Here is a 24587-nt window from a genome sequence, read left to right as displayed (position 1 = left end):
CGGTCAGTAACTCGGTGATTGTGATTTCTTTGTTTGCTGGATAATCCTCAAAGATTCAACCGTCATAAAAGCTCTCCGCATGCGTGCATGGAAGCTAGGAATAAGAGGTTTTACAGGAACAGAGAAAATAGAAACAGGAGTAATTAACTACGTACGCATGTTACCGTGTCATGAGAATCTGCTAAAAACCATTAATTAAGCAACCATCTGTTGGGTTATTCGCGAGACTTTAAGAGTTTCATTCAAACTCGAAGAATGCGAGGTGACGTTCAAAATTACCGACTAGTTGTTCCCTTTTCAATTTTCATGCATGCCTACTTGCTGAGCCAACAAGGTTCGCTCGTCCGTGGATCTGCTGGAGTTAAATGTCTTGTTCATGCAGGAAGATAGAGGAAGGTCGACCAGAGAGAAATGTCAGCGAAGATGAAACGACGTCGTCGTCCAAGAAGATGTGGGGGAGTCAGTCGATGGAGTTATGGGTGAGGATATGTGGTGACGTAGAAGATGACTTGGATTGGGACAATAGTCTTTTAATTCCTTTCATTCATAATCTCGCAGCCGCATAAAACATGAGATTATTTGAAAAATAACGTGTCTTATATTAGTAATAACAGAAAAATGCCGCCGGCGTTACTAAATAGACTCAACAGGCGGCGCTTCCTTAGAAAACAATGGCTTTGATATCGAGTTGAGAATAATAATAATAATAATAATAATAATAGGAAAATGGAATAGACTTTACATGAGACTATATGAAGTAACAAACTAAATACAATCAATTAGGATCCATCAAGAGAAACATACGAAATCAGAATATCCTAAAATGTATCCAACATCTTAACAGGGCAAGCAAATGCAAATCTACCAAGTTTTAACAAATAACCATAAGAATTAAGCACAAACTTGTTTGAGTTAGGGATATCCAGTTAACGGCCCTGTTGACTTGAACTCAAATTTCTGCTCCCCGTCAATTCTCTCTTCCAGAAAAATTATCTGGCTAAGGCTTTGTCCCCACCATGAAACAACGTACAGTATGTACCAGTTGGAGTCACCGCATATTCTCTTCGTACATTTTACGCTTGAGGACCACGAAGAATGTGATGGTTTCATGACTTTCTGGCTTCAGGAAAAAGGGAGATTTCGCCACTTTGAGCGAGTACCGGTGGAACAAGTCGTTGATCATCAGTTCATCGCCGAAATGATGGAGCAATAACCCCTCGAATGCGGCTCTTAAGCAGAGAGAGCGTGAATCTGGGGTGGAAAAAGCGGCGTCCATTTTGAGGTGGCTCAGGGTCTGAATCCTCTCAATATTGAAGAATCTGTTTAGACCGATCACTTGTTTCAGCTCCTTCTCCGATAGGAAATACAATGGCAAGTTGAAGCTCTCTACTTTGGCATTGCTTACTATTCCCTGCGTCCACAAAATTCATTTTCAAAGTGATAATGACCCTGCTTAATTCTTGGAGCCAAATAGTTATTTTCCCCACAATGTCAATGTCTCAGCATTTGTCAAACGTCAAGTATAATCATTTAATAAACAGATTTCAAATGCACAGATCCAACAAATATTGACACCATCGAAATAAAAGTTAGTTTTTTAATCTTGGGGTATATAGCGGAAACAACCAACAATACGTCACACTCCTTGGAGATGTTATCTTTCACGGAAGTTACTGCATACTTTGTTGCATAGATCTCTGGACTTGTTATTGCAACTTTCAGAATTTTTCACTACAAAATGATGTACGAAACTGCATGATTACTTATTTAAGGAGATCTTTTCTGAAATAAACTCTTGTGAATGTACTTTGTTGGAATAATTACGACATCCAGGTCAAACACTCTACTGCTAACCTAAGTAACCTTCATGAAATAAGTATCAGTAAAGCAAAGTTTATTAGCATCGCCAAATTTTGTTCATCGTCCTGAAATGCATAATTCAATCTCTCTAATCTTATTCTTGCGTACGATCTCATGCATCAAATGTTAGCCCATGCATGCAATCACATACCGTTTTGGCCATGTCCACAAGGCAAGAACCCAGCAGCTCCAATTCCAACCCTATGGTGGTCTGCGATTCATGAACCAAATCCGGCTCACCAGACATGACCATAAATATCAACCCTTCACTGACCATCTCCTCCGCTCTCGCGCTGAGAAACGCCTCCATGTCTCTCTCAAACCGAGCAGAGTAAGCCCCTACGACCCCCGCAGGGGAGCTTGCGTAGCAAATTCTGTCTCTGTTCCAAGCACGGGAAGACTTGTCCAATGTCTCCGGCGGAGCTTGGGATAGCCAGTGGAGCGCGCAGGATGAGAATGCTAAGTGTAGGGATGCGGTCGGGAGGAGACGGCCATGGAACGTTCCCGGGACCGCCATGGCATAGTACCGCCACTTCTCTGGGAGGTTGGCGAAAAGCGTGCAGAAGTCATTGGTGGGAAGGTCGTTGAAGATGGCTTGGAACTCGAGGGCACGAAATTGAGGTTGTTCGATGGGATTGATGAGGTCTAAGAGGCATTGTATTATGGTTTTGATGGCTTGGACGGATGTGAGTCCCGTGGAGCAACCAAAGTCTGCTATTCCGATGACGGGGTTCGGAGAGGATGAAGAGAGTTGATTGAGATCAAGGGTTGTGGGTAAAGCTTCCTTGATCATAACCATGGCCGCTACCGCGATTCCTTTCTGCAAAATAGGCCAATATATGGTGATTACCTTCCATGCAAGACTCTTCCAAAACACATCCATACCAACCACCTGATGAAGTGATTGATCAATGGAGGTCCACCCCGTAATTAAGTAGTCACTGCTTGAGTACACTTTTTAAGGTTTGTCTTGCTTGATGAATCAAGTTTTGTCTTTGCGAGTGTTTGATGCAGCAGAAGCGGGTGATGATAAGAATATAGAAAAACCCTAGAATTCGCAAACACGGGTAGCAACTCAAGAACCAGCAAACTTGCGAAATGAGAGAAAAAATTCACCAATTAAAGGTCGGTAATTTCGTATAGTATTGATTGGAAGTGGATGTACGAAGAGAGGGCGAACGTGGAAAAGACGTTGAAGAAAAGGTGAGATAGGACAATACTAACACGGGGTGATGAGATCAAGGGAATTACATGGTTGGGGAACCAAATTATGACAAAAATATTTAGGAAAATTTCAGTAAACCACATTATTGTAATAAAATATTCATTTTGTCTATGCCACTTATAGTTTAAGCAGTGGAAAATGATCCGGTGTGTTGTTCCGCAAAAAATAAATGATTTGAAAAATATTTTCTTAAAAAATATGAGTTAAACGGCTTAATCTGTTTTGTGGAAAATATTGGAAAATATATTCTTGAAAAATGATTGCTTGCATTTCTCAAAATAATTAGGCAAGAAAAAGTGTTTTCATTGTTAACAACAATTTTTGTTCATTCATTTTTACAAGCGATCTCATTTGAGAAAATATTTTTCAAATTATTGCTTTTTTTTTTCCCCTGAAACAAACGGGAACATACTTGAAAGATATATCATCAAAGCTGTAATATGTTGGGATGCATGTAGAAGTGCTCTGTCATTGAAACCAGTTATACAGGAGCTTTCCGTTCCAGTTCTTCAATGTACGCAACATTTAAAACATGAGTCTGTGTTCTTTTCACTGCTAGATTACAAATGTTGGTTTAGCGACGAAACTCTATTTTCGTCGCTAATTTTGCCACGAAAATGGAATTTCGTAGCTAAATTAGCTACAAAAACAAATTCGTCGCTAAATTATAGATGTTGGTTTAGTGACAAAAACCATGTCCGTCGCAAATTTTGCCACGAAAATGGAATTTCGTGGCTAAATTAGCGACAAAAAAAAAAAATTCGTTGCTAAATTACAGATGTTGGTTTAGCGACGAAAATAGATTTTCGTCGCTAATTTTGCCACGAAAATGGAATTTTGTTGCTAATTGAGCGACGAATATGATTTTCGTAGCTAAATTAGTGACAGAAAAAAATTCGTCGCTAAATCACAGATGTTGGTTTAGCGATGAAAACATGTTTTCGTCGCTAAATTAACGACGAACACCATGTTCGTCGCAAATTTTGCCACGGAAATGGAATTTCGTAACTAAATTAGCGACAAAAAAAAATTCGTCACTAAATTATAGATATTGGTTTGGCGACAAAAACCATATTCGTCGCAAATTTTGCCACGAAAATGGAATTTCGTGGCTAAATTAGAGACAAAAAAAAAATTTGTCGCTAAATTATAGATGTTGGTTTAGCGACGAAAATAGATTTTCATCGCTAATTTTGCCATGAAAATGTAATTTCGTCGCTAATTTAGAGATGAATATGATTTTCATAGCTAAATTAGCGACAAAAAAAATTCGTCGCTAAATCACGGATGTTGGTTTAGCGATGAAAACATATTTTCGTTGCTAAATTAGTGACAAAAAAAAAAAAATCGTCGCTAAATTATAGATGTTGGTTTAGCGACAAAAACCATGTTCGTCACAAATGTTGCCACGAAAATGGAATTTCGTGGCTAAATTAGCGACAAAAAAAAAAGTCGTCACAAATTTTGCGACGAAAAAGTGATTCGTTGCTAATTTAGCGACAAAAATGTGTTTTTGTTGCTAATTTAGTGACGAAAACAGAATTTCGTCGCTAAATTTGTGACGAACACTAATTTTCGTCGTTAATTTACAACATGGCGCTCCTTTTAAAATTTTCCCTTCCCGCACTTGCCTATAAAGATCCCCCTCCCTCCTTCTATCATTTCACTTGCCACTCCCTCTCTCTTCATCGCCCCTTTCAGCAGACTTTCCCACTCTTTTCCTCCTCTATAAACACACACCCCCCCCTCTCTCTCTCTCTCTCTCTCTCTCTCTCAATCCATCACCAGCTTTACTCCATCTCTCTAGAACCCAGCAACGGCCTTCGCCCTAGCTTCCCACGCCACCGCCGTGAATACCCTCTTGGAGAGACCATTCATTTCCTCGAGGCCGCTCCAAAGTTCATAGCTTTCGGCCTCCGGGATCCCAAGGGCCAGATCCTTGAAGGCCCTCCGGGTGAAGTGCTCCGTCACCGCGACGGCCGCGGCGGCGCCGGCGAAGGAGTAACCCGATGGTGGAGTTGACCTCATCACTGACGATCCGTAGTACCCAGCGAGGCCTGTGTAGCTACGAAAAAACGAAAAAATTTCGCTAATACGAAAAAATGACTTTTTTGCAATGAATTTAGCCACGAAAAGTTCCTCAAAATTCATTGCTAATTGATATTTGCGACAAATTTTGCCACGAAAAAAATTCGTGGCTAACACAGCGTCGCAGAATTTAGCGACGAAAATTTGACTTTTCGTTGCTAAATTTTTGCGATGAAAGAAACTACAGTGTACCCACCCAATATCCACGAGGAACTTCTTTTCCGCATATCTGGAAATTATGAAAGGCTGTCTGGTCATCACCACTAGAAACTTCCTGTCTGTCAAGTGTCGGCATATCCAAGGGAGAAAACTCATCAAAGTTGACAAGAACTTCTGCACTACCCTGACGACACCTAAAACAGACAGTCTAAGTCAAAAACTAGTGAGGCAGAACATTCACGGGAATCATGGTTGCAAAATAAAGAATGTGAACGAACCGCTTCGAAGGGTGATGTGCAACCAGAAGTTGCAGAAATTGTATAAGTGAAGCTCGAGTTTCCAACTTGATCTTTTTCATATTATATTTGGAGGGACCGGAAATGAAATTGAAGACAATGTAAGTGATTGAGCAAAATTTGGGAAGACACAGAGAATAGATCTCACAGAACCATATCAAAGTTAAAAAAATTGCACCTTGTGTTCTAAAATGATGTCGAAGGCAGTGGATGTGGCCTCCTCAACATCATATACAGCCCGTGAAATCTTCAATTAACCATTTCATAGTTAATAATAGCACTGAAGAGTATATTTAGATAAAAAAAGAATTATTTTGGACTACAATGATCCCACCTGTTCAGGGTCTGAAATATTTGACGAGAGGTGCTCGTTTTCAAATTTCTCATCATCCAAACAATATGAGCTGTACATTCAGTATTGAACAATAGAGAAAAAAATGAGAACTCAAAGTTTAACCCCGCAGTGCTTAATATGTGGCAAATTCTTCAGACAAATAAGATTGTCGTCCACAAAAATGAAAAGAAAGGTTAAGCCCACATCACTTCGAAGATCAGACATGTCTCAACCCAAACGTATGTAGCTCACTGTTTGAAATTTAATAAGTAGGTCCTCATATTGAATTCTCAATTCACTCCCTGACAATTGCGATACATTCTGATAAGTGCTAAGTGAATCAGCATCTATTGAAAAACCCAAGCACAACAAATATCAGTTAACCAAACTTAAAAAGCTTATATTACATTCCAAGCATGGAATTTTGCATATATTTTAGCTGTCAATCTGGGAACCTGAAAATTACAGATGACTAATTTGCTAATACATTCCAAAACCGAAAGGAGAAACTTATCTCAGGTTGAAGAAAGGAATTGAAGTGGCTGGATGCATTACTAGAATGTCCCAAGACTTATAAGATAGACTTCCCCTGAATAATTACTTAGTAACCAGAAAATACTAGAGATACTTCCTACCTGCCTATTTGCTTATTGATCCAATTTAGCAGGCGTTCTGCAGTCCGTCCATCATCAATTACACGAATCTTGCTTTTCTCTTGTTTAGGTTCCCAACCGGCAGCAACAAACTTGGAAGGACGCCCCCAGAAGAGCATAGGATAATGACTCACAGAATATTTATCACAAAGTTTGTTGTTTATCTGCTCTGCCAAACAATCAAAACAGGTCAAATAGCTGAATCATGTATTAAAGAGAATCCAGCAAAAGACCATATCAGCAAGCTAATCTATAGTACAACAACATGGATAAGTGAAACGACAACGGGCCAACATTTTCAATTTTCAGATAGATGGACGGTACAAAAAAGTGGTGGCCTTCAAGTACCGAACCCATCCATCTTTATCAGTAGCTAATTTGCAAACTATTCTTTTTCCTTTTGATCAACGTTTCATTGTCTAATAATAGCAGACTGAACATCAGATAATCGTCAACACGATTACCTATCCAATTCGAGATTCCTATATCATTTTGCACAACCATGTCAATACTGATCTTTCATACCAAAAGTCCGGATACAAGTACCAGCGCTTTTTTGTCCGTAAAGCAGTCTATCTAGGCAACAGTATTTGAATTGAATGAAATGCTGACACAATAATTTTAAGTACCTTCAGTGCGCAGTCTACTCTTGTCATCAAAACTATCCCAGGATGCACCGCATCAGGTCCATTGAAAAGTTTAGCCACCTTCTCATATTGAGGCTACAAAATGGAATATTAAAAAGTTACTAAGAGAAAAATATAACTATTTCAATATTTGAGATGTAGCACTAGGCTAGTACCTTGTAATTTCTACATGCAGGACACCTGCAAGATCAATAATCAACAGCAATCAGAAATTTAGTCATACATACCCAACCACCAATCCATATACCCACGCTGCCGCACAAATAAACCTACATAAACTCATGCATGAACACTCAAACTTGTTGGGCGTGCGTGCGAGAGAGAGAGAGAGAGAGAGAGCATGCAGGGTCCATGCTTGCAAAGGTCATACAAAAGATCATAACTTCAGAATGCAGGGTTGGTCGCTAACGAGCGCATAAAGCATGCTAAAACACAACAGAAGAAACTCACCCTTGAGCAAAAATCGCTGACGAGCCTCGTTTCCGTGTCTTTTTCTTCTCCCTTTTGTGGTTGGCCTCCTCCAAGAACTTTCTGCGTTTGGCCACTTTATCGTCTATCTCTCTTCTTCAAGTCTTATATTTTCTGCATCTGCCCATTTTTCCCTGTTCGAGTTGTTTTCCAGAGAATGGCGTTCAGAGTTTACGAAAATGCCTCTTTCGCTTGATCTCCCCATTTTCTACTGTTGAATGTGTTTTTGAGCGTGCAATGTTTGCTGAAATGCCGGAGAGGGGAACCCACAGATGTCGGAGCGCCATGAGAAGATCAAAACCAGAGAGAGTGTTGAAAAGACGAGAGTAAAACGAGAGAGAGTGTAAGAGCTTGTGAATCTATGATCCTAGAGGAAGCGTGGGAGCTTTGTGGCTTATGTGCTTGACCTATGTGCTGTGCTGCTTCAAATCAAGGCGGGCCAAAAGCCCACGGAATTGGCCTAAGTTCATTTCTTTTTTAACTTTTTGAGATAATCTAGGTTATATGTCTATGAGCAAATTGAGCATCTTTTTATCACAATTATCTACAATCTTTTCGAAGGTTTTTTTTTATAAAGAAGTATCGATTGGAATAAAAGAGTTCGGTAAATGAAATGGACAAGACTGACTAATGGGCAATCTCCATTTATTGGTTCGAGCTATAAAACTCGAAAATAGTGATTGTCATCCTCAAGCTCGTTTCCTTCTTATTCTTGTCAAAGACTCTGTTACAAGGAGTAGACGAGTGAACACATTAAATGAGTAGGTCATGTTAATGTCTGATAAGAGTCTGTCTAACATGCTAGTTAGTATACTAATTTTGCAGAACATGTGCAGTATTATCCATTTTGACTATATTGTATGGTCTCAATCTTGTCTTTTTTTCGTTTTTATATGAGATTGATGGTTTTGGTTGCTTCTGAAGCACCAAAAGATTTAACCCTCCAGAACTAGAGTTGCCTAGTATTTGCAGATCTCGCGGTAGCAAGACATGATATCTCGATAGAGCGGTGTCGCGACCTTCAAAAAATAAACGAGTTAATTTTCGGGCTAATGGATTATCAGGTTAATTAATTAACTAACCTAACTCGGACTCTCCCAAGTCCATACCAAATCGCAACTTAAGGTTCAAATAATTAACATGCAATGTGTTTTCAATTTGGAGTCGCCACTAATCATTTTCGGTAGGTTGATTAGAAACCTAAATAAAATAGCGGGAGAAAACTATCTTATTTCCGCGAACCGGAGATTTTGAATTCGGGGATTTGGTTACGCTAGATTACTCTAACGCCCTTTCGGTACCATTTTCATGAAAAATATTTGATTTGGCAATTTTGATGGATTTTACTTGAAATTCAAAGATGCAATTTTTTTGGTTTTTTCTTCTTTTTTATGGCGATGTAAAACATTGAACTTTGTACGATATACACCATGGGTGATTTAGAAAGAAAGAAAACGCAGCCAATCACGAGTATTTACAGAAATAAATTAACATGTAATAATGCTAAAATTTGGAACACGTGGCATGTCTAAAATAAACAAACGAATGTTCACACCAAACGATTACATTTTTGTAGATCGAGATGGAAAGGATTACCTTCTATTACACAAAATCTTACTCACATACACGTTATAGTTCCCTTCAAGATCTCGGAGCTGGAAGAACGCGGCTGTCGTCGAAAATGGCAAGCAATGGCGTTGTTGGGTTGCGAGGGGCGAAATATGTGTCGGGACTCGTCGAAGATGATGCTCGACTAAAACACTTTTCTTCACTCTCGAATTTTCTCTTCTGATTTTTCTCAAGAACTCTCTTTTTCCTCTCTAAAAATTCCTCTCAAAAACTCTCTCAAAACTCTCTCAATTCTCTTCCACTCTTCCTAAAAAACTCTCTCAATTCTCTTCTACTCTCTTTCTCAATTCTCTTCCACTTCCCCCCTTCTCAAACTCTTCTCAAGAGCTCTCTCTTTTATAGGCAAAGTTCTTCATCCTTCATTCTTCATCTTCACTTCTTCACCTTCCATTTTCATCTTCTCTTCTTCATCTTCATTTCTTCACCTTCCATTTTCATCTTCCATTCTTCATCTTCATTTCTTCACCTTCCATTTTCATCTTCCCTTCATTATCTTCCCTTCATCATCTTCCCTTCTTCATCTTCTTTTCATTATCTTCCCTTCATCATCTTCCCTTCTTCATCTTCTTTTGGTATTTGCAATACAGTCCCCGAAGTTCCAAGTATTTGCAATACGGTCCCCTGAAATTTTAAGTATTTGCAATACAGTCCTTGAAGTTTCAAATCTTCTCGGTGTATTTTTCCATCCCGTGCCTAGTCTAGACGCATGCTAAATTAAGTGTTCCGCTTGCCCGATTATATGCCAATGCAATGTACGCTAAAAATAAATATGTGAGATGATTTTTTATAATTTTTATGCAAAAAATAGATTAATCAAAATTTAGGCGTCAACAGCTGCCCCTCTTTGAGTGGAGGCTCGTAGAGGTTCCGCTCAAAGACAAAATTGAATCCTAAATTTTGACAAGGCAAATTATGGATGAACTTTTTGGCGGGAGTTTTAATCCCATTTTTTATGTAATGAAGTGATGCATGATATGCAAGACCGTAAATAACACGTGTCATAATTTCCCTTTTTCATGTTAGAGAAACTCTGCACATGGATCGCATACAAGAATACCTGTTTTACCAAATTTCTCGTAAGCTAATGGTTCTCTTAATTTCCAAGCTTCTTTTTGCGGATGCAAGGATTTTAAGGTATTTGGCCTATCTCGTTATCGAGACTTCTCCCTAATGCAAGACAGCGCAAGATATGTGTGTCGTTTGAGATCACAAGAGCTACGTCGTTGTGAGTCGAAAGAAGTGGGATCAAGTTCACAAGAGCTACGTCGTTGTGAGTTGATTAAATGTCGAAATCGCCAGGCATATGTCTTCACGATTCGATAAAGAGGAACCAAAATCATAAGAGCTACGTCGTTATGATTTGGTTTGGATAAAAAATATGGGTGCTTATGTCTTCATGATTTGATAAAGGAGCCGAAAATCATAAGAGCTATGTCATTATGAGCCGACTAAAGGTCAAGATCACCAAGTGCATACGTCTTCGTGATTCGATACCGAAATCATAAGAGCTACGTCGTTATGATTTGAAGAGATGTCAAGATCGCCAGGCATATGTCTTCACGTCCCGAGATTGAAACCATAAGAGCTACGTCGTTATGATTTGATAAGATGTCAAGATCGCCGGTGCATATGTCTTCACGTCCCGAGATTGAAACCATAAGAGTTACGTCGTTATGATTTGATAAGATGTCAAGATCGCCGTGCATATGTCTTCACGTCCCGAGATTGAAACCATAAGAGCTACGTCGTTATGATTTGATAAGATGTCAAGATCGCCGGTGCATATGTCTATACGACTTGACGGAAGAGGCATATTGCCCGAATTGAACAATATTTGATAGGAGCACCATCGAATGGAATCGATAAGTACAAAAGGGGCATATTGCCTGAATTGAATCATAACAACTATCATGAGAAGAGTTGTTAATTTGAAAAGGGGTTCAGAAAACTTACCCGGGTTCTCCAAACGATTAATCAAGGAACGAAGCGATTGTTTGTATCGTACACGGTAGGCATTTGCCAAAGAAAACTTGCTCATTCAATAATCCTTGGATGAATTTCGAGACCTTGGGAGGGAACTCGAACATCGGGAATGTATTACCTATCATAGAATGTCAGAGGTAACACACACAAACATATTCAACAATGAGTATAATGCAATCACTCATACTATGGTTCATGCATAACCATTCTGTCAAGTTTGCATTACCAATTTTGTCCAGGGAGGTTCTCACATTACGAATACCTCGAATGTGAGCTGAATGGGGGAACTTCAGGCCGAAAGGGCTTTCTCTCACTCTCGAGAAAAGCTATTTATCCCGTCTGCGGGATTCGAGAGAAATCACTCAATCTTTCCATCATCGCATTCGATAAGGATCCAAGTAATCTCGCAATTGATACGACCGAGCCGATCTGGAGGTCTTGATTAGGACCGTAATGAGGGTTAGGTCAAAGGTTTACAAAGGGGACTCTAGTTGAGTCAAGGTCGCTGAAATGAATTTCTTCCTCATCTGCTCCAGATTTACAAGTCAAGAGCCCCGCAAAAATGAGAGAGAAATAATCTTGCTCGAACTTCTTCGAGTGATGCTTAAAATCATTTAACTCTACGTTAACTCAAGTGTCCTAATCAGAAGAGACTTTGGAGGGTTATAACGTAGGCTAGGATTGGGGACCGAGGAACGAAAAGGCTCGTTTTGGCTCAGAAATTAAATGAGAAGGGGCTTGACGTTGGTGATCATCGCCGACTAGTCACCGATCTTGGTCTTCTGGAAATGTCTTCGAAAAGAATACCATCATTGAATGAGGGATGGTAGTTTTCTACTGAAAATTGCACTTTGCAAACCGACTTCTTGGGGAGTCTTCTTCACAACAAGTGTCTGTCGAGGATTTGCAAGAGACACAATGCAAACATGTACATGAAATTTACAACTTAACATGCAAAAATGTACATTCAAAATTCAGAAGTACTTTACAAATGAATGTGCATTGGCCTTACTTTTGGTAGGCACTTTGCTTTTCTTATGCTTGAAATTTTCATATGAGATCAGCCTTTGCTTTTCTTACTCCCGACTCTCATTTTTCTTTTTTTTCTTCTTTTTTTCGAGAAGAGATTTCTTTTCCTTTTTCTTTGAGAGCTCTTCGACATCTCTTTATTTTTCTTTTTTTTTCTTTTTTTTTTTCGAGAGCGGGCCATTCTCCTTTAAGCTGAGTTTGCCTCTCCTTTTTTTTTTTACAATCCCATGATTTGAACCAGGAATTACAACAAATATAAACATTTACAAAGAAAAATTATGTAAACATAAAAAATCTAGCATACAAGAAATGAGTCCATTCGAGAATTCTCTGTTGACCCGACCATCTCCAATTCTAATCCTTGGGACAATGCTATTTTCGTCTTTGGAATGAGCAAATGATCACCAACAGGGGTTTAAGAAATGAATTTGCGGGCTCAAGTGGGCTATGCAAAGAATGAAGTGTATAGGATAGAGAAGTGAATGCTCTTCATCATCCTAAGGCACTTGAATTAAAATTCGAGTATAAATGCAAAGAAACACCCGGAGATTAATGTTAGTCCGAGCAAGAAAATTTCTAACCATTTACCTCGTGTTGCTTCTGGAATTAACTCTTCTGGACCCCGATGTAGGGTGGTTCTTGACAGGGGTAAAGAAATGAAACCACCGCTCAAAAGGGGTAATCAATGGATCACCTATAGTGTTTGGGATAGAGAACTGAATGCCTCTATCATTTCGGCTATCGTACCTTTTGCGAGAAAACCTTTTACCTTGTGAAATGCGGAATTTTGCCACCGTTCATCTCGCCTGAAAAAATTGGACGTGTTTGGGAAAGGATTGCCTTTCATCATCCCGCTTGCCCCATTCCACACATTCGATGTATCTTATGTAGTTCATGTTCCTTATTCAGAGTTGGTAAATTAAACATGAGGAACAGTCATGCACAAACTATGCAATGTATGAGTGTTTTCGAGCATATAAAATGCAGTAACTTTTTATCTTGGTGGACGAAATTCGCAAGCACATAAGAAACTTCTTAGGGGCGTGGATTGGAAGTTGCCCCTGCTCATGCAAATGAGTTGCAAAACTTCATTATCCGGTTCGAGACATGAGATTGTCAAAGGCTCCAGGAATTTCTTATTTCATTAATTTTTCGGGGAGAATGGATACTTCCCTATCCGGAAAGGCAGTGACCCCCTTGTACGAATTTCTTGTGAACTTTGAATTGAAAAGTTCAACTCATCCGGATCGGATTGTATGTCCGGGATGTTATCTCTCCGGTCTTGTAACCATCCGGGCTGAGTTTCAATCAGCATTGAACTACGAAGCAAAAAGGTTTTTATTAATCTTTGTACATTGATGCCAAATCCCGGGATCGAACCTGGGACGCCTCGGACCACTGTCATTCCCCCAACCACTAGGCTGTGGTGATGTTGGCGTCCACGGTTGGTTCGCTTTTTGCTATATTGTTCTCAAAACAGTTGGCAATCCCCTGTCGAGAATGAAATAAGCTTAAATCAGAGTTTGAAATGACCGAGAGCCAATTGGGACGATACAGAGTTACCCATCTTTGAGCCCGTTTGGTCTTTTACTCGTATTCTCCCAAGTAAGACTATTCGGAATCTCTCTTTACGGGCGTTCAGGGGCGTCGTCCACAAATTGATTTGCTACAGGCCTAGCTTAACAAGGAACTTACGCATTTGATAAGATAGGAGAAAATTCGCCCTTTAACTCTAGACAAATTCTAGACAGCCGGAAAGTCAAAAATGTCCCACGCAGGGGAACTATACATGGAATTAAATGAGTATTCATGCGAGATTGGTTCCACCTCTTTTGCTGGCCATTCCAATGATAGACTGATTTTGTCTTGGATCATACACCAACGATTGTTGTTTGAGGATCCATAATCACTTGCTTCGGATCACAACTCTGGAGGTCCTCCAGCTCCGAACCGGCTTATCAAGGTGGTGAGCTCATCATCAAAGTAATCTTCCGATTTTTCGAGCAATTGATACTCGAATTGGGCAGTGTTACTTGCTAACACCGGCGAAAGATTTCCCACTTTGTTTTCGCCGTGAGCGGTCTGACTCCTTGAGCTTGAGCTTCCGCCGTTGCTCGGGAACTTGTAGGGATGATCAACTGGTCTATTGCTAGAACCACCAGCAGAAGGTTGGTATGGCCTGTATTCTTGATTGGGAAGTGGCCGGGTACCTTTTGCTCGGTAGGTTTTCCCGGTATTGATCTTCCAATCAACTATGGTCCGGTCGCATGCTTATTCATTCTTGCCTGGTACATCCGGACGTGCTGAACCGGGTTGGAAGTCCCATCATACTTCTCAAAGTTGGGCATCTTGAACTTCTCCGGCACAATGACCTTTGAAAAGACAGACGGGTCAATCTGGGGTATGTTGTGAGTCCCCTCAACCTCTCGGATCCTCTGTTCCATTTGGGCTAACAGCTTGGTCGTATCACCATTCAATTCGGGGGCCGTAGGGCCGGCTTGGGGGATTGGGACTATGGGCGGCGTGCTCGAGTTTACGCCCGTGATGATCACATCCTCTAGCGGCATTGTCGGATAGGGAGTAGCTTCCCGGGCTTTACCAAAGTTGTCCGTAGGAGGAACTAGAGCAGGAAGCGGCGGGCTGGCGGCGGATGATTGAAGTTTGGCGATGAAGGCAGCCGACATTTCTTCCATCTTTCGGGACATCATCCCTTCAAAGCGCTCGGTCAAGGAGCCAAGTTTCTCGTCTAGGGCAGCAGCGACGGTAGCATTGATGTCGGCCATCCTCTTCGCGATCGATCGAGTAATATGTGGAGGATCCGTGACAAATTACATGTACGCAGTAACAAACCCAAAATGAGTACAGGGAGCAAGAATAGCGAGCCGGCCCATGACATCCCTCTAGACTTAAACGAACAAAGTGATTATGACCAAATGATTGAAACATGTAATTTTCAGTTTGTCCGTTTTTACGAAAAAATTCGTATTAATTCCCACGTTGATCAAAACATGTCCAAATTTTACGAGCTTATAGTTGAGAAGGTGATGAACAACTTTTATGTTGGCCAATCAGACTAGAAATGCACGGATCAAATCAGTTTAATGTGTCTTTCCAAAAAATCACGTTCAGAAAACTGTTATAACCGCATGTTGTTGAAAAAACGAAGGGCCATCTTAAATTATGAATTTAATTCTGAAATTTTGCAAGATATTAGTTGAAACATAGGTCTACAACTTTCGTGTTTGGTACTTACTCAAAGCTCGATCGTAGAATTTAGTAAAAATCGCACAACAGGAACAAGCCAAATCAGAATTGAGGACAACCGATGAAATTGTAAAAGCTACGGAAGCACAGTGCGAAATTAGAAATAAGACAATGAGACTCCTAAACAATCAACCTAAACCATGGACCGGCCCAAAATAAAAATGAGATAACAGGGTACAAGAGACAAGAAATTACCTCTCATACGAAGAAAATGCCAATCACAAAGACATGCGCATGAATTATGAGTTTAAATCTTATTCTATCTATCCAAAAGGCTTTTGCAAAGTGAAATGATGAACGAAACGACATGTCGCAGCCTCGCGCAGAGTCATCATGACTAGTTGCAACCTCGCGTACAATAGTCATGACTAGTCGGGTCCAATCACTTCGGCTTGGTTCGGTCGACAAGGGCAATTATCATGCATCGTAGCCTCACGTGCATGAGAACAACCCTTGAGCCATTTTTTTGAAAAAAATTTCGGGATCCAGATGGGATAACCTTTAGCGAAATCTTACCGCCAAGGTTAAAGAACCATCTAAATACCATCTTAAAACTATTAGTGTGACCCAGGTCCGGTCACGGGTTGTGTGCGATGTAGTGCAAATACGATAAATCATGCACAACAATTAAAGGCAAACACCGCTTCAATGATTCAAAAGTTAAATCACAATTCCAATTCACCAAGCCTGCAAAACAAAGGGTTAGCCGATCACTCCTCCCCTTATAACTCCCAATCTGCAAAAACATTTAACACCTAAGAATGAGAATTCAACCAAAGTTTACCAAATCAAGTGATTTCTTTTTCATGAAATTATCTGGCCTAAGTCCTCTTTGAATCCCAAATGAGTCGCCAAGTCATGTCGCGACCTTCAAAAAAATAAACGAGTTAATTTTCGGGCTAATGGATTATCAGGTTAATTAATTAACTAACCTAACTCGGACTCTCCCAAGTCCATACCAAATCGCAACTTAAGGTTCAAATAATTAACATGCAATGTGTTTTCAATTTGGAGTCGCCACTAATCATTTTCGGTAGGTTGATTAGAAACCTAAATAAAATAGCGGGAGAAAACTATCTTATTTCCGCGAACCGGAGATTTTGAATTCGGGGATTTGGTTACGCTAGATTACTCTAACGCCCTTTCGGTACCATTTTCATGAAAAATATTTGATTTGGCAATTTTGATGGATTTTACTTGAAATTCAAAGATGCAATTTTTTTGGTTTTTTCTTCTTTTTTATGGCGATGTAAAACATTGAACTTTGTACGATATACACCATGGGTGATTTAGAAAGAAAGAAAACGCAGCCAATCACGAGTATTTACAGAAATAAATTAACATGTAATAATGCTAAAATTTGGAACACGTGGCATGTCTAAAATAAACAAACGAATGTTCACACCAAACGATTACATTTTTGTAGATCGAGATGGAAAGGATTACCTTCTATTACACAAAATCTTACTCACATACACGTTATAGTTCCCTTCAAGATCTCGGAGCTGGGAAGAACGCGGCTGCGTCGAAAATGGCAAGCAATGGCGTTGTTGGGTTGCGAGGGGCGAAATATGTGTCGGGACTCGTCGAAGATGATGCTCGACTAAAACACTTTTCTTCACTCTCGAATTTTCTCTTCTGATTTTTCTCAAGAACTCTCTTTTTCCTCTCTAAAAATTCCTCTCAAAAACTCTCTCAAAACTCTCTCAATTCTCTTCCACTCTTCCTAAAAAACTCTCTCAATTCTCTTCTACTCTCTTTCTCAATTCTCTTCCACTTCCCCCCTTCTCAAACTCTTCTCAAGAGCTCTCTCTTTTATAGGCAAAGTTCTTCATCCTTCATTCTTCATCTTCACTTCTTCACCTTCCATTTTCATCTTCTCTTCTTCATCTTCATTTCTTCACCTTCCATTTTCATCTTCCATTCTTCATCTTCATTTCTTCACCTTCCATTTTCATCTTCCCTTCATTATCTTCCCTTCATCATCTTCCCTTCTTCATCTTCTTTTCATTATCTTCCCTTCATCATCTTCCCTTCTTCATCTTCTTTTGGTATTTGCAATACAGTCCCCGAAGTTCCAAGTATTTGCAATACAGTCCCCGAAATTTTAAGTATTTGCAATACAGTCCTTGAAGTTTCAAATCTTCTCGGTGTATTTTTCCATCCCGTGCCTAGTCTAGACGCGTGCTAAATTAAGTGTTCTGCTTGCCCGATTATATGCCAATGCAATGTACGCTAAAAATAAATATGTGAGATGATTTTTTATAATTTTTATGCAAAAAATAGATTAATCAAAATTTAGGCGTCAACAAGCGGGTTAAACAAACTAAACATTTCAGCAATGAGAAGACATGAGCATTAACATAATTGTGCATTCGTTAAGATAGAGCAAGCAAATGTGAATCTACAGAGGTTTAACAAAGGCCATTACAGCACACTACTGTGATTAGTAATATTCATTTCAATATGAAAAAGCAGCACACCACATGGAAGATTAAGCACAAACTCGTCTGGGTTGGGGATATCCAATCAACGTCCCCATTGACTTGAACTCAAATTTCTGCTCCTAGTCATTTCTCTCCACCAGAAAAAGGTATTTGGCGAAGACATTTTGCCCACCATGGAACAACGTAGAGTATGCACCAGTGAAATCACTGCATATTCTCTTCAGACTTTTTACGCTTGAGGACCACAAAGAATGTGATGGTCTCGTGGCTTTCTGGCTTCAGGAAAAAGGGAGATTTCGCCGCTTTGAGCGAGAACCGGTGGAACAAGTCGTCGATGATCAGTTCATCGCCGAAATGATGGAGCAATAACCCCTCGGATACGGCTCTATAGAAGAGAGAGAGCGATTCCGGGGTGGAAAGAGCGACGTGCATTTTGGGGTGGCTCAGGGTCTGAATCTTCCGGATGTCGAAGAATCTGTTTCGACCAATCACTTGTTGCAGCTCTTTTCTTGATGGGAAATATATTGGCACGTTGAAGCTCTCTACTTTGGCTTTGCTTACTCCCCCCGCGTCCCCAAAATACAATTTCAAAGTAATAATCACCGTGCTTAATTCTTGGAGCCAAATAGAGATTTTCGCCATTTGTATTATCTTTGTCCATTTTCACGTGCAATGTCAATGCCTCACCATGTGTCAAACATCAAGAATACGACCACAAAAAAAAAAAAAAATCAAGTTTAATCTTTTAATAAATAGATTTCTACTGCACATATTGGACACATATTAGCACCGTCGAAATTAGTTTTTCGTCCCGGGGTAGACAGCTGAAACAACCAACAATATGTCGCACTACATGATTTTCACTTGGAGATGTTATTTTTCACGGAAGTTAATGCATACTTTGTAGCATAGATCTATAGACTTAGTATTGCAACTTAAAAAAAAAAAATCACGACAAAATGATGTACGAAACCACATGATTACTTTTTTGTTGTTGTTGAACATGATTACTTATTTAAGGAGATGCTTTTCTAACTCTTGTGAACTTACTTTGTTGGAATAATTAGGACAGACGATGCTAGCGTGACCATCCACCGTCATTTGACAGTGGACGCTGCTTTGCTAGCCACAAAATCTTTTATGACTGGCAAATAGCAATAAAAAAAGAAACACAAAAAAGGGAATTGTGAAAAAAAAAATTATGGCAAGCATAACACGGTCAGACTCAGTGACCGTCAAGTAAGCATTACCCAATTAGGACACACAAGCTGAACACGCTATTGCTAACCTTCATGAAACAAGTATTAGTAAAGCGAAGTTTATGAGCATCACCAAATTTTGTTAATCATCCTGAAATGCATAATTCAATCTCTCTAATCTTATTCTTGCGTACGATCTCATGCATCAACTGTTAGCCCATCCATGCAAATTATGTACCGTTTTGGCCATGTCCACAAGGCAAGAACCCAGCAGCTCCAATTCTGATCCTATTGTGGTCCGAGAATCATGAACCAAATCCGGCTCACCAGGCAAGACCATAAATATCAATCCTTCACCGACCATCTCCTCCGCTCTCGCACTAAGAAACGCCTCCATGTCTCTCCCGAACCGAGCAGAGTACGCCCCTACCACCTCCGCGGGCGAGCTCGCGTAGTGAATTCTCTCTCCATTCCAAGCACGGGAAGACTTGTCCAATATCTCTTGCGGAACGCGAGACAGCCAGTGGAGCGCGTAGGACGAATATGCCAAGTGTAAGGACTCACTTGGGAGGAGACGGCCATAGAACGACCCCGGGGCTGCCGCCACGTAGTACCGCCGCCTCTTGGGCGGGAGGTCGGCGAAAAGCATGTTGAAGTCATTGGTGGGGAGGTCGTTGAAGATGGCTTGGAACTCGAGGGTACGAGATTGAGGTTGTTCGACGGGTTTGATGAGGTCTAAGAGGCACTGAATTATGGTTTCGATGGCTTGAATGGATGTGAGTCCCGTGGAGCAACCAAAGTCTGCAATTCTGATGATGGGATTTGGAGAGGATGAAGATAGGTGGTTGAGATCAACCGTTGCGGGTAAAGCTTCCTTGATCATATCCATGGCGGCAACAAAGACTCCTTTCTGTAGGATAGAACAATAGATGATGATTACTTTTGCAATACTTATTTCACCAAGTAAAGGTTGGTAATTTGATATAATAATGATTAGAAGTCGACGTATGAAGAGAGAGCAAACAAAAAGATGTTCAAGAAAGGTGAGATCAAGGGAATCATATGGCTGGTGAACCAAATTATGAAAAAGATATTTAGGAAAATTTCAGTAAACCACGTTTTCCTAATAAAAAATTCATTTGTCTATTCCACTTACGACATGGATTTTATTGTTGATACAAAGAGAAAAACTAAAGTGATATATCCTATTGTATATATATGTATCTTATAATAGGAAGTACCTGATAGGAGGAGTTACGGGCGTAATCGTAATGTCCGTTCCCTCCATTCATGGCCATTGCTCCAGCGATGCTCATCTTCGTCTCATCGTCCATTCTCTCTCTCTCTCTCTCCACTCGCAGGTCAAGCCATGCAATATATAGTATCAAATCTCGGCCCGAGCGTAGTTAGGAAGATTAGCCGCAATCTAAGTTGTACACCACTCACCCTACCCTACCCTACCGTACCAAGTAGCTGGGTGTCTTACAGCCGCCTGGAAAGGAACTACATGATCGTCTATAAGAATTCTACACAGCCAGGAAAGGAACTACACGATCGTATATAAGAATTCTACAGCGATAAAGAGAGTGCTCATAAAAGTACCCCTAGATCGATCATCGATGAATTCGTATTTGGTCAAAATCTTTGCTAAAAGAATCATAAATTTGCCAGCGAAATTTTGAGTTTACTTAGGGGGGCATCAAAAGTAAAGGTAAGAACGGGAAAACGTGCATTGGATCTTCCCATATTTAGCTAATGAGGTTATCAACTCAGAAGTAAAGCTCAGGCTAGCCATGCACAAATGTCCTTAGCAGCATTTTAGTAATCAAATAAATATCCAAAAGAAAGTCAGCTTTTTGCTCTTCATATTGTTGTTTGATATTTAAAGAACGACACCACGCGATCTCGACCAGATTTGACTAATGCCAAATAACATCCTCGTCTTCAATTGTAAGAAGAGCACGACGTTACTTGTCAAAAAAGGCAAAGAATCAAAGAAGAGCACGACCTTCGTGGGATGATATCTGAACCTAATTTAAAGTTTCTGGACGAGAAAACAATGGCTTCACGTGGCCAGAGGATTTGCCTTACAAACTACGTGTTTCCATCGACAACCCCCATAGAGCATCAAGGATTGCTGTTTGACTTTTGGTAACACAGAAAAGAGACTATTACATGTTTTTCGTTTCCGCGAAACACTCGAACTTCTTTTCCAAGACAAACACGATAGCAATATATTTGAGTGAAATTTTCGGCCAATGATGAAATGATGGACCTTGCGAATCGTATTCCTAAAGTGATATGTTTAGGTGAAGGCTTTAGGAATCGTTATGGTGAAGGCTTAACCGAATGCCTAAAACGTTCAAGGATAAGCAGATTTTCAAAGTCTCTTTCGGAATCGTTCTCTTCGAAATCCTAACCGCTAATCCTATTAGAGAAATTTCCCGCGTCTTATTGGGCAAAGATGAAGTAATCGTTAAGGATAAGATCGTGAAAATCTGCTAAACGTTCACCTTTTGGGTGGTTTGCTCTAGACCTAGTTGCTCGAAGTTGATGAAACTGTTGTTGAGTCATGGTTATCCACGAGAAGGAAGAACGAGGTTGAAGTTCACAGTCCACCTACGTTTTCTTTAGGGCTTTTTTCCAAATCAAGTTTAAAAAAAAAAATAATTACCAAATCAAGTGTAAAAAAATTTTATTTACCAAATCAGGTGCCGCTCGGCAATCACACCGCCGAGCGGCCCAAAAAAGCAAAAAAATTGCCGGCTCGGCGGTCCGATTGCCGAGCCGATGGAGCGCATATTTTTTTTTTTTATTCCCGCTCGGCAATCTGATTGCCGAGCGGGAGGACTGCATACTTTTTTAAAAAAATTTATGCTTGCTCGGCAATATGACTACCGAGCAAGCACTCAACCTTTTCTTTATTTTAAAATTTTTTATTGTTTTCTTTTTTAATCATTTTTAAATTTCTTTTTTTTATTTTCTTTTAATCATTTTTTTATCATTCAATTTGTTCTTTGGAATGGACAAAATATTAATGAAATTCCTATATAATATAATGGTCTGCGTTAACGAGCGAGCGAATGAACGATCGAGGCCGCGGAGCAAATGCTCGCTCGATCCGCGGGGTCGAGGGTCGCTCGTTCGTTCACTCCGCGGTCTCGATCATTCGCTCGCTCACTCCACGAGGTCGAGGCTCGCTCGCTCTTTTGCTCGCTCGTTCGTTCGCTCCGCGGCCCCGATCATTCACTTGCTCATCCTCAATTTTCAATTCGTGGCAAACTTTCTCCATCAAAAACCTTTCGGATTCAGTTGGAAGGAAAGATCCCACGAGAAATCCATTTGCAACTCATCCTCATCGTCCGACATGGTCGCATCGGTTCCTTCGCCCAAACTCATTCCTGCAAATAATTTCAATTTACGGAAAGATGCATTCCCGAGTGAGTCCACTCCATTGAGCACTAGGTATGGCAAGGAAACCACGACACGTAACGTAAACATGTGCGTTAAATTCATAAACATGGTGCATATGCTCTATTCTGATAGTCCATTTCCTCACCCTATAATGAGACCAGCATGGCTTGGTTTACTCCGACACGGAATGTAAACATGAACGAGCGAACGAATGAACGAGTGAGCGAGTGAGCCTCGACCCTACGAAGTGAGCGGACGAATGATCGAGACAGCAGAGCGAACGAACGAGCAAGCGAACGAACGAACGATCGAGACCTCGGAGCGAACAAGCGAGCGAGTGAATGAACGAACGAGCGAACCTCGACCCCGCGAACCGAGCGAGTGAACGAACGAGCGAACGTTTGCTCCGTGGCCTCGATTGTTCGTTCATTCGCTCACTCGTTAACACGGAACATTGTATTATATAGGAATGTGATTAATATTTTGTCCATTCCAAAGAACAAATTGAATAATAAAAAAATTGATGCGCTCCTCCTTCTCGGCAATTAGACTGCCGAGCGGGAATAAAAATATATATATGCGCCGTCGGCTCGACAATCAGACCGCCGAGCGGGGTAATTTTTTTTGCTTTTTTGGCCCGCTCGGTATCAAGACTATTGGGCGACACCTGATTTGGTAAATAAAATTTTTTTACACTTGATTTGGTAATTTTTTTTTTTTTTAACTTGATTTGGAAAAAAGCCCTTTTCTTTATCCCGTAAGTCATGGTCAATTATAGTTTGAAAATTTGACCAACACTGAGTAGTTATAGCTTGAAAATCTGACCAACGATTGACAAGAATGGTGATGAAAGTGGTTGTGTGAGGAAATGATTATAAAGACAAAAATTCGAGGTGTAAATATGATATGAGACATGATCAAACGATCAAGGTGTTTCTTTATTTAATTTGGAACTTTCTCCAACACTCTCACATCTTACTTCAGGGTCAACTCATCCACAAGCTCTCTCATTTCTTATCCTTGGAGCTCTCATGGAGTTCAGCGAAGTAACCCTGCGGGTTTCTCTCGAACTCGGCCCTGGAAATATGGGCCGCACCCCCACTTCCCGGCGCAACCATTGTTCCTCCGTTACCGCCACCTCCTTTCGCGGCCCCACCACCACCGCCTGCACCTGTTGCTCCCCCTACGCCGCCGCCTCCTTGGCCTTCCATGCCTTTGACCGGATATTGACTAGCTTGTTGTGATCTTCTGTGGTATATGAAGAGAGACTACGTGAGAATAAGTGAAGTGGTCAAGCGCATGAGCCGCTATTTATAGAGCCGCGGTCAGTAACTTGGTGATTGTGATTTCTTTGTTTGCTGGATAATCCTCAAAGATTCAACCGTCATAAAAGCTCTCCGCATGCGTGCATGGAAGATAGGAATAAGAGGATTTACAGGAACAGAGAAAATAGAAACAGGAGTAATTAACTACGTACGCATGTTACCGTGTCATGAGAATCTGCTAAAAACCATTAATTAAGCAACCATCTGTTGGGTTATTCGCGAGACTTTAAGAGTTTCATTCAAACTCGAAGAATGCGAGGTGACGTTCAAAATTACCGCCTATTTGTTCCCTTTTCAATTTTCATGCATGCCTACTTGCTGAGCCAACATGGTTCGCTCGTCCGTGGATCTGCTGGAGTTAAATGTCTTGTTCATGCAGGAAGATAGAGGAAGGTCGACGAGAGAGAAATGTCAGCGAAGATGAAACGACGTCGTCGTCCAAGAAGATGTGGGGCAGTCAGTCGATGGAGTTATGGGTGAGGATATGTGGTGATGTAGAAGATGACTTCGATTGGGACAATAGTCTTTTAATTCCTTTCATTCATAATCTCACGGCCGCATAAAACA

At 40.6% G+C, this 24587-nt stretch overlaps 1 protein-coding gene and 1 long non-coding RNA gene across 2 annotated transcripts; one reads left to right on the top strand and one right to left on the bottom strand.

Annotated features, from left to right (window-relative positions):
- Nucleotides 1-718: 718 nt before the first annotated feature.
- LOC115731354 (probable S-adenosylmethionine-dependent methyltransferase At5g37990) lies at nt 719-20671 on the bottom strand. The gene is made up of 3 exons (XM_048281550.1): nt 20523-20671; nt 2012-2680; nt 719-1411 (listed from the first exon to the last, which is right to left on the bottom strand). The coding sequence occupies exons 1-3, from the start codon at nt 20613-20615 to the stop codon at nt 1049-1051; spliced, it is 1125 nt and encodes a 374-aa protein (XP_048137507.1). The 5' UTR covers nt 20616-20671; the 3' UTR covers nt 719-1048.
- LOC125315678 lies at nt 1422-19013 on the top strand. The gene is made up of 3 exons (XR_007198966.1): nt 1422-1588; nt 3623-3625; nt 18885-19013. It is a non-coding gene; the product is annotated as an uncharacterized LOC125315678 (long non-coding RNA).
- Nucleotides 20672-24587: the final 3916 nt, after the last annotated feature.

This window comes from Rhodamnia argentea, chromosome 6 (genome assembly GCF_020921035.1).
Source record: "Rhodamnia argentea isolate NSW1041297 chromosome 6, ASM2092103v1, whole genome shotgun sequence".
Taxonomy (NCBI): domain Eukaryota; kingdom Viridiplantae; phylum Streptophyta; class Magnoliopsida; order Myrtales; family Myrtaceae; genus Rhodamnia; species Rhodamnia argentea.
This window is presented reverse-complemented; position numbering and strand designations above follow the sequence as displayed.

Coding starts and splice junctions, on each gene's coding strand:
- LOC115731354 (XM_048281550.1), bottom strand. CDS start 20,615: ATGGACGATGAGACGAAGATGAGCATCGCTGGAGCAATGGCCATGAAT. Junction 2,681..20,522: donor CCCGTAACTCCTCCTATCAG/GTACTTCCTATT, acceptor CCTATTTTGCAG/AAAGGAATCGCGGTAGCGGC. Junction 1,412..2,011: donor TTGTGGACATGGCCAAAACG/GTATGTGATTGC, acceptor TTGTGGACGCAG/GGAATAGTAAGCAATGCCAA.